Here is an 11,320-nt window from a genome sequence, read left to right on the forward strand (position 1 = left end):
CACTACTCATTTCACTTTCATAATTGTTAAGTTCTAAGTAATTAGGAACTAAAGTATTAGAACTTCATTTTGTATGTTGGCAAACCATGATCAAAACAGGTTTGGTCTTGTTTTAGACTGGCTCAAAGAATAGGCCTTTTATGTGAAGTTGGAATCGAGTTACTGCAAATTTGAGTGTGCAATTTTTCTTGCCATTCACTAACTTTTCTCCGCCCATATCGTTGGGCTTCGACCTGCTATTGGGCCAAAAATGAGCATCAACAACCTTTAACTTCTGTTACCTTCTCTTTTATAGTTGAGTGCCTAATCAATGGGCAATGAATTGCTATATTTATGTTCAACGGCTAGTGCGTTACAAAATCTTTCTCTAAAGTTCACAGCTCATTCTGTGACCATTGCTCCGTCTGTTACGTGTTGTCATCAATGAGCGTAATAATTGCCTGACATTGTCTCTTAGTTAATGACGGTATCATCTTAATGACGATCATAAATTTTTGACTCATCACTGCCAATAATCATGATTGAATATAATTTAATTAGAATATAATTCTTATAATCAAACAATCTCATCATGGTTGGTTTGTTATCACATCATCTTAACAACTTTAGATAAATGTCAAGAGGTTTGTAACCCGTTGATATTATATGGTGTTCCTTATAAGGAGAACTAGATTTTGAATCCCCGTCTTCCACTTATAACAAATACACACATATATATACTACTCTGAATAAAAATGGTTGGGTATTCTCTATGTGTGTGTGTATGAGAGAGAGAGAGAGAGATGCAAATTTTTATTGTTCATGTTAAGTATTTTAATTTTTATCAACTCCTGAAAAAGATTTTAGGGGTTTCCTTTTTTGTGGTTGTGCTTTTTAATATACCATATTGTTAGGACATATGTGATTCACTTGTTAGGAACATATGCCATTATTTTATGTAATTGGCTAATCCTTTAACAAAACACACTTTACTTGTAATTGGGTAGATCTAGGTGTTTTTAATACTTCAAGAAACTGTGTTTCAAGATCAAGTGTTGAAGTCATGAAGTCTATCCAAGAAACAAGCTAAGAAGTGCAAGTTCATTAAAGCTCGACAACTAGCATGTGTCGAGGTTTAAGAAGCTGTTTAGCCCGTGTGGTCAACAGCTGCTTGACACCTTTTATGTATCGAGGTTTAAGAAAGAATCATAAATTCTTATCTGTTTTTTTGGAATCCGCGAATGTTTCTTTGGGACTCCTTTTCTTGTAACCCTTGACATATAAAAGGATTATTTTAAGGGCCATCAAAGAGTTCACAAGTTGCACAAGCTTTGAGAAAAGTCTGTTCAAGCAAATTGTGACCTGAGACAAAGTTTTTCCCTAGTTCATCTCTTCGAAAGAAGTTGCTATGTTTGTGCACCGTAGGGTTTTGTGACCAAGAATCTTCTTGATCTTCATCGTGTGGATGAACTGAAGAACTTTGCAGCCAACAACCTTCTTTGGTTGGTGATTGAAGTCACGTACTGGGATCCGCGTAATTGGTTAGTCACGTACTTGGGAGCCATAGAACAAAGGGAGAAATTGTTACTACAGAACAAGTCTAATTGAGTATTGGGGTAAGGGTTCAACTGTAGGTTGGTATAAGGTACTGGAATTCCTTTACTTGTAACCGCTTGTTGTGATAATAGTGGAATTTCGGGAGTGGTGACCTTAAAATCACCCGATAGGGTTTTTGCCGTGTTGGTTTTTCCTATTCGTAAACAAATCACTGTGTCAATTTAATTTCCACTGCACTTAGTTTAATTAGTGATTTGTTTGTGCTACCACGCGCTTTGCATGTTAATTTGATTAATTAATAAACATGGCTAATTAAGTAATTAATTGAATCATAAGGGGCCAATACATTTTGGGCTTATCAAGTGGTATCAGAGCAGGCACACTCTGATTAGAGTTAATCTTTGTTGTGTTGATCCATGGACCCCTGTTTGTCATGGATAGAGGACAGTCTTTAATCATACCTCCTTTATTTGATGGAACTAACTATGCATATTGGAAAGTATGCATGAGAGTTTTCTTGCAGTCTTTAGATGAGAAAGTGTGGCAAGCTATTGAGATAGGCTGGACTAAGCCAAAGGAAGCGCCGGCCGATTGGGATGATGCCAAGATTAAGGCGGCAAACTTCAACTGCAGGGCATTGAATGCTTTATTCAGTGAGATCACCAATGAGGAGTTTAAGAAGATATCCTCAACTGAAACTACCAAGGAGGATAGGACCATTCTCCAGACGACCTATGAGGGAACAAAGGCTGTCAAGGATTTGAAGCTACAGAGGCTCACTACAAGTTTCGAAGAGATTAAGATGGAGAAGGATGAGTCATTTGATGAGTTCTATGCCAAGCTTAAAGACATAGTGAACTCAGCGTTCAATCTTGGGGAAACCATTCCTGAACCCAAGATTGTGAGAAAGGTGCTCAGATCTCTGCCCGAGAGATTCCATGCCAAGATCACGGCGATTGAAGAATCAAAGGATATTGACAAAATTCCTTTGACTGAGCTAGTTGGTAATCTACAGACCTACGAGCTAGGGTTAACTTTGATTGGAAAGACGGGTAAAGGCAAGAGCATGGCACTGAAGGCCAAGAGCAGTGAGACAGATGAGTCTTCAGACGATGAAGATTCTAAGATGAAGTCCTACATCAATAGGCAGTTTAAGAAATTTATGAAGAATGCCAGTGGAAAGGGCTTTGACAAGGACCGCAGGCAATCCAGTTCTTCTCAGTTTAAAAACCAAGACAAAGGGAAGAAGGATGCTAAGGATGGTGGTCAGTACGCTATTCCCGTAGGACCTAAGTGCCTTGAGTGTCATGGCTTCGGTCACATGAAATAGGTGTGTCCTACATATCTCAAGAGCATTGGGATGAGCAAGGCACTTACTGCTACTTTGAGCGACACCGAGCCTGAGGATGATTCCTACAATGAGGATGATGGAATCTTGAATGCCTTCATTGCCACTATCAATCCTACTGATGGGATTGTTGAAGATGTCGATGAAGAAGAGGAATTGGTGGAGTCCAAGTTTGAGGAGATGGATGATCAAGATGATATCCATACAGCCTATGAGAAATTATACAAGCCTTCTGAGAAACATGAGAAACTTTATAGGCTGACCACCAAGAAGCTCAGTGTTGTGGAATTTGATCGTGAAGAGCTTTCCTCAAATTTTGATGAAGCAAATCAGACTATTGGAGCACTAAGATTCGAGAACAATTTCTTGGCTAAGAAGACTATGAAGCTTGAAGTGGAGTTGTTTCAAGTCTGAACTCAATTGGAGAGGACTTCAAGTGCAAAGCTTGATGAGATGCTTAGTCTTCAAAAATCTGCTTTTGATCGAACAACTTTAGGGTATGGTTTCTCTTCTTCTAATATTGCTTCAATTAGTACTACTATTTTTGTTCCTCCTATTAATAATGTTGAAATTGAAAACAATGATGTTAAAACTGATTTAGTTAGTGAGAACATAGACAAGGGTAAATCTATCTTAGGAGCACCCCCTAAGTAAGATAAGAAGGAAGCTAAGAACCCTAGGGCTAAGAAGGCTAACTCTCAAAAGCTTAAACAAAAGAAGCAGCATCTCTGTCATCATTGTGGAGTTGCCGGTCATACTCGACCAAATTGGTATAAGTGGCAAGCCACTTAATAGAGCAACGGCATGATAGCATCTGGGAACCAGAATCAGCTTCAATCCTCTCTGGCTCCTCTTGGAGATCTTCTCAAAACCCTCATGTTCCTTTCGAACTTGAATGGTTTTAATTCTTCCCCCTCACCACCGCTTTAAGGGTGCACTCAAAGGAAAGGTTCTTCCAAAGCGTGGAAAGAAAAGGGCTCCAAGTGATTCTATTACTTTCTTCTCTCTCTTTGAGTTTTTGTTTTTGCGTATCTTATGCGTTTTGCTTCTTTTTTTTTTTTCTTTTTTGAGTCAGTCTAGTTTTTATACTTTGTTTTGTTTAACATGTTTTTGTTTGTTTTCAGTTTTGTTTTGTTTTTTTTTTTTTTTTTTTTCATAAAAAAGAAATTTGAGAAATCATAAAAATACAAAAACAGTGTGTATTTGTGTACATTGGTACTTGTGTACCTTGGATGACCATTGAAACAAAGTTTTCTAAACTTTGTATCTTTTGTAGCTTAGATGAGCATCTCCATGCACAACTAAGTAAGTGAGCTTTGTGGCTCTTCTTTGTGATGGGTAAGATTAAGTTATCTCTTGTAGTTAACACTTGTATCACTCTTTTTGACATCTGTATGCTTAGGCATAGCAAAAGTGCAATGTCAATGACATTTGTGTGCTTCAGCATAGCAAAATTGGAATGTCAAAAGCTTAACATAATTGGGTATTTCTTTTCTATCTCTTATATGCCCATTCATGATTTGCTTAAAAAGAAAAATATGCAAAGAAAAATAAAAGCAAAAAGATCAAAATGCTTTTAAATATGATTGCAACTGTGTATTCTAGGAGATGTGGGAGTTATAAGATGTACCTCGAAGGTGATAGTCCCCATCAAACAGTTATGATTGTGTGTGAGTAAAGGTGATTTTCTCATATCTCAAATCGTCATAACATGTATACACTTATGCAATCTTGCGATGTTTTTCACATACAACACGCAATATTCTTTGCTACTCTTGATACATGTGTAGGTACAATGTGATTTGGCCATCACAAGGTTTTACATGTGTTAATATATACTTACTAAACTGTCTTAACTTATTTTTGAAATATAAAATTGGTTAGACCTGTTTAGTGTGTGTGTGTGTGTGTTTTTGGGATCCCTGTGCTTAAAATTGCTATTGAGAGATGATTTTGAGAGGTTAACATGGTGTTAGGATCATTGGTTGAGTTGCATGCATGATTGCATTCATGTTTGTGTTTTTCTCTTCTCGAAAAACTGTTTTTAAAAGCTAGCTCGACACCTGGCTATCTGTCGAGCTTCCAAGCTTTTCTTATTGCAATCTCGACACCTCCTTGACACCTGGTGGATCGATCGAGAAAGTTCCTATCCCCTCGATAGCTTCTCGACACCTGCTGGATCGATCGAGCCCCATCTCTTATGTCTGATGTTTTTGTACCTTGACACCTATATCTGTCGACGGCTAAATCCTCGACACTTGGCTCGACACCTCTCAACACCTTCATCTGTCGAGCTTTACTAAGGTTTTACATATTCTTCCTCATGCAATCCGAACCTCATTTCTCTCAATCTCTCTCTTAATAGCCCTATCTCTTCATCTCCCAAACACTCTCATCTCACTCCCAATCTTCTCCTTAAGGCTTCTTCAAGCTTTTTCAAGAGTTTCTTCACTTGGTAAGCTTCTAATCTCTCATTCTTCATGCATTTCATGTTTTGAAACCTAGGTTTTGGGGATTTTGAAAAATTTTGGGGTTTTTCAAAATTGATGAGAGTTTGTTGAAATTTTGGGATGGGTTTTGCTTAAATGAGTTTAAAATCTCATGCATTGCATCACATTAGCATAATAATAGTATTATCATGCATTTTAGATGTGTGCAATTGATTGTGTGCTGGTAGGATTGGATTGGGCTAAGCTCATAATGCAATTTATGACTTCTCTCATATGTTCATTTGTTTGTTGTGGTTTTGTCACGGATTGCCAAAGGGGGAGATTGTTAGGACATATGTGATTCACTGGTTAGGAACATATGTCACTATTTTATGTAATTGGCTAATCTTTTGACAAAACGTACTTTACTTGTAATTGGGTAGATCTAGGTGTTTTTAATACTTCAAGAAACTGTGTTTCAAGATCAAGTGTTGAAGTCATCAAGTCTGTCCAAGAAACAAGCTAAGAAGTACAAGTTCATTAAAGCTCGACAGTTAGTGTGTGTTGAGGTTTAAGAAGCTGTTTAACCCGTGTGCTCGACAGTTACTCTACACCTCCTATCTGTCGAGGTTTAAGAAAGAATCAGAAATTTTGATCTGTTTTTTTCGGAATCTGTGAATGTGTCTTTGGGACTTCTTTTCTCCTAATCCTAGACATATAAAATGATTATTTTAAGGGTTGTCAAAGAGTTCACATGTTGCACAAGCTTTAAGAAAAGTCTGTTCAAGCAAATTGTGACCTGAGACAAAGTTTTGCCCTAGTTCATCTCTTCTGAAGAAGTTGCTGTGTTTGTGCACCGTAGGGTTTTGTGACCAAGCATCTTCTTGATCTTCATCGTGTGGACGAATTGAAGAACTTTGCAACCAACAACCTTGTTTAGTTGGTGATTGAAGTCGCATACTGGGATCCGCGCAATTGGTTAGTCATGACTTGGGAGCCGTGCATCAAAAGGAGAAATTGTCACTACAGAACAAGTCCAATTGGGTATTGGGGTAAGGGTTCAACTGTAGGTTAGTATAAGGTAATGGGATTCCATTACTTGTAACCGCTTGTTGTGATAATAGTGGAATTTCGGGAGTGGTGACTTTAAAATCACTCGGTGGGGTTTTTGCCTTGTTGGTTTTCCCCATTCATAAACAAATCACCATGTCAATTTAATTTCCGCTGCACTTAGTTTAATCGGTAATTTGTTTGTGCTACCAATCGCTTTGCATGTTAATTTGATTAATTAATAAACTTGGCTAATTAATCAATTAATTTAATCACAAGGGGTCAATATGTTTTTGGCCTATCACATATTTCTAGTTCCATAAAGGCTGCATATCCATAAATTGGTAATTAGATCTCTTATTATGTACAAAGAAGAATAATATTAAACTTACGATACTCTTAGTAAAAAATTAAAAGTGTTTCAAAGATTTTGGATTGATTGCAATGTGCACATATTGAACGTAATATTATGAGAAAAGAAAGGGTTATCCTTATTTAGTTCATTCTTTAAAATCAACAACTTTTAAAAGCCATACACTGAAAGGCAAAAAAAAAAAAAACACCTTTCTAGTTACTATATTTTATTTAACCCTATTTTAAAATTGGTTTTCAAGATTTGACAGGTTTATTTAGATCGTTATATTTTTAATTTTGCTATCATTTTGGTTTTTTTAAGTTTGCTATTACTTTGGCCCCCACCGCCATTCCACCTACAGGAAATGCCTAAATGGCTAATCAACTGCATTGTTAGTTTAAAAACAGACTTTTCTGTAAGTGATATGATGGTTGGGATAAGAAAAATGATAGCAAATTAAAAAAAAAAAAAAAAACAATGAATGTTATGAAACTTGAGGACCAAATAAAAAATAGAGACAATATGTTAGTAGCAAACAGGTGTTTTGCCTTGATTAAAATTATACTCTCTAATATTTATAAGATGATATAATTTTCTTATTGCCAAAACTATACATAGGAACAAAAGGTGAGAAATTGTAAGGAGATATGATGGTCCTATAAAATTAAAAAGGTAAAGAGATATGATGGTCGATTTTTAAATAACAGAAAATATCTATCTTATATGTAAACTAACAAAGCAGAAGAGCATGAAGTTTTGAATGCAGAGCGTACCAATAGTAATGAAGAGATTAAGCAAATAAAGGATATATGTAGAAAAATGGAGTCAATTTCGTATTAGAGAATGTTTCGGTTTGGCCAGAGAAACGAAATATTTCAGTACCAATTGATACCGGTGTACCATTTCGGGATTATTGCTATTTATATATTTCTATATATAAATATATATTTGTATTATTTGTGTAAGTATGAATTTATGAATTTTTATGTTTATCAACGTAAAATTAAAATCCACATATTTTATAAGCCTACGTATTAGCTTAATTACATTAACCAATATACTAGATTAAATAAAATATTTTTTAAGAACTTTTTTTATTGTATAAGCCGAAATGCCAATATTGTCCGATACAGGCCGATACAACCCAGTATTTTTTCTGATACGTTTTGAAGGAGTACCGATACCGATTTAATAGCCAGCATGGTATATTTCCCCGGTACGACTGGTATTGGTACGGTATTGACTTTCTTGAGAGAGTTCTCACAATTTAGGTCTCTTGTTGAATCTTGCCAATGAAAGAGAAGTGAGACGAGGGGTAGTTGGGTAGTGAATGACAATACTTTTAAATATATAGAGACATTACATGAATATATGGCAAGAATAGATTATGTTTGATTGGATTTTTTCAACTAGTGAAATGTGCCATAAATAATAATAAGATTAGATTCTCTCATTTATGTTTTGTCCAAATAAAAGTGGGCACAACAGGACAAGTCCCGCTTTCCTCCGTTTGCATGGACGACTTCACTGATCTGGATGCGTAGAAACAAACTCCGACTAGAGGAAGACACGGTCCCATTGGCAAAGATCAGTTCTATGGGTTGTGAAGGTCTTCAGGAGTACCAACAACTGTGTCCAATCCACACCAAGATCCTATGCACAACGAGGTCAGTCAGATGGCATCCTACATTGTCAGGTCTACTTAAAGTTAACTTTGATGGAGCACTCTTTGCAGAAGAAAACAAGGTTGGCCTTGGTATTATAATCTGTAATGATGACGGATTGGTTATAGCAGCTTTAACACAACAAATTCCACTACCTACTTCAGTAGAGATGGTGGAAGTGCTAGCAGCGTGCCGAGCTCTTTGGTTTGCAAAGGAGTTGGGTTTTCGAAGATTGATAGTTGAAGGTGATTTAGAAGTCATTATTAGCTCAATCAATTGAAGCAATATGACTCAATATGAGTTTGGGCATATCTTACAAGACATTACTTTTCTTTTTTCTTTTTTTAGTCATGTATTTTTCTGCCATATTAAGAGGCTAGGTAATTGTTTGGCTCATAGACTAGCTAGACGAGCCGTAACAAGTCCATTGGATGTTTGAATGGAGTCTTTTCCTCCAGACACGATTAATGGTAACAATTTTAAACTTCGTTTTAGTACTTAATAATACTCCCCACTGATAGGGGTTTCACCAGAAAAAAAAAAAAAAAAAAAAAAAAAAAAAAAAAAAAAAAAAAAAGAAGTTTTGTCCGTATATTATATTCAATAGTTGGATCAAGGTCCAATGCATTTTAATTTATAAAGATTGGATTTTGAATCAATGGTTGAACTTTTTACGACTAGTCTTTACTAGGGACCTTTTGCAAAAGAGAAAAAAAATGTGTTTACTGAGGAAATGTCAGATTGTGAATTAGGGGTTTTTTTTTTTTTTTTTTTTTTTTAAAAAAAGTTTATAAAGAACTTGTATTTTGATCTTCGTCACACACATCATTTCCCTATTCCTAAATCACATACTATGCATCTCATGAAATATAAAATAATGTCCAAATAGTGTCAAAAATAAAATAAATATTATTATTCAATAGATAATGTCAAACAATAGGATTTTAGGGCACAAATCCTAAAATCATTTATTCTCAGTAATAAAATTACCATTCCTGTCATAATTTCTTTTTATATTATAGAAACGGATTAGCAAGGCTTGTAACAGCTGCAATATATTGTAGACTCGCATAGTCCAGTAGATCCGGGGTGCTTTGTTTTACAGTCTGCGTTGCAGTCTCTCGTCAAGCAATCCGATGTAGAACTAAAGGGAAACCGGTCCACTTGGCACATTTTAGCGTCCACCACCATGGGCTTGCTACCTATAATCATGATTGAATATAATTTAATTAGAATATAATTCTTATAATCAAACAAAAATGATAGCAAATTAAAAGAAATATATGAAAAAAATGATAGCAAAATGATGGTTGGGATAAAAAAAGATAGCAAATTAAAAAATATATATGAAAAAAAAAAAAAAAAACTTAAATAAGTTTTTTTCCTTGATTAAAATACTACTCTTAAATATTTATAAGATGCTATAGTTTTCTTATAGCCACAACTATCAGAGGAAAAAAAGATGAGAAATCATAAGGAGATACGATGGTCCTATAAAATTAATAAAGGTAAAGAGTATAATGGTGGATCTTTAAATAACAAGAAATATCTGACTTATATAAACTAACAAAGCCGAAGGGCATGAAGTTTTGTATGAAGTGCGTACCAACAGTAAGACAGAAAACAAACAGACAAAGGATATAGGCAGAGAGAGTTCTCATGATTTAGGTTTCTTGTTGAATTTTGCAAAGAAAGAGAAGTGAGACAAGGTGCAGTTTGGTGTTGAAAAACTATACAGTTAAATATATAGAGACGTTACGTGAATATATGGCAAGAATAAATTTTGTTTGATCAGATTTTTTCAACTAATGAAATGTGCCATAAAGTATTGTAAGATCGGATTTTCTCCGTTATGTTTAATTTGTCCAAATATTAAATTTAATAATTTTCACATTTATTAGTATAATAATATTTCTTATAGTTGTGTATGTATATAAAATTATCTATTCCATCTTTTAAAGAAAATATAATATGAGAATATTTTAATATAGGTTTAAGTATAGAATAAAATTTCAACATGTACTTAATTATAAAATTTATACTAGAATAATAATGTGCAAAATTTTAAGACATGAATCTGCATATGGCAATATCTATTCCACCATTTCAAGAAATATGAAGTGATAAGATTTTAATAGAGGATTTCAAGATATATACACACACACTAGCCTCATCACACGTGCATTGCGGGTGCGATGAGGCTTTATTTATTTATTTATTTTTTGTTCTAGTGTCATAATTTTCCTTTTTCTAAAAGCAGACTTTTCTGTAAGAGTACGTTTGGTACATTGAGTGTGGATGACAACAGGAATGGTAATCTTTCTTACCAAGAATAAAATGTGTTGTAATGGAATAACTAAACCTATTCATTGGTTTGGTTGTGAGTTGTAATATTAGAATAAAACTTATGATCTATCTTAGGAAAAACCTCATTCATACAATTATATTTCCTGGAAAATAATATATTTTAAATTTTCGAGAGATGTGTTATTTTTTTATGATTTTTTATTTCCATAATTGTTAGGTGGATATGGAAAGTTTATTTATTTGGAAATATATTAATGTTTGAGATTATTACATCTACTAAGGAATAACTATTACAACCCTTTTAGAGAGAAATAGTTATTCCTCATTTTAAAGAATAGCTTTTCATAAGGAATGACTATTCCCTGTAATAAAAACATAACCAAACTATTGAATAGCTAAACCATAGGAATAAGTATTACATTACAGTGCCTACTACAGTCTACCAAACGTGCCATAAGTGATATGATGGTTGGGATAAGAAAAATGATAGCAATTTTTTTTTAAAAAAAAAGAAAAAGAAAAAAATGAATGTTATGAAACTTGAATAACAAATAAAAAATAGAGACAATATGTTAGTAGCAAACAGGTGCTTTGCCTTGATTAAAATTATACTCTCTAATATTTATAAGAT

The 11,320-nt window shown here is 34.4% G+C and overlaps 1 protein-coding gene across 1 annotated transcript; it reads left to right on the forward strand.

The window, feature by feature from the left end:
* The first annotated feature begins 8,254 nt into the window (after positions 1 to 8,254).
* LOC126703917 (uncharacterized) lies at positions 8,255 to 8,662 on the forward strand. Its single transcript, XM_050402970.1, has one exon. The coding sequence runs from the start codon at positions 8,255 to 8,257 to the stop codon at positions 8,660 to 8,662; it is 408 nt and encodes a 135-aa protein (XP_050258927.1).
* Positions 8,663 to 11,320: the final 2,658 nt, after the last annotated feature.

Source organism: Quercus robur, chromosome 10 (assembly GCF_932294415.1).
Source record: "Quercus robur chromosome 10, dhQueRobu3.1, whole genome shotgun sequence".
In the NCBI taxonomy this organism is placed as follows: domain Eukaryota; kingdom Viridiplantae; phylum Streptophyta; class Magnoliopsida; order Fagales; family Fagaceae; genus Quercus; species Quercus robur.

What these genes read in the sequence shown, in the direction of transcription:
- LOC126703917 (XM_050402970.1), top strand. Translation starts at nt 8,255, where the DNA reads ATGCGTAGAAACAAACTCCGACTAGAGGAAGACACGGTCCCATTGGCA.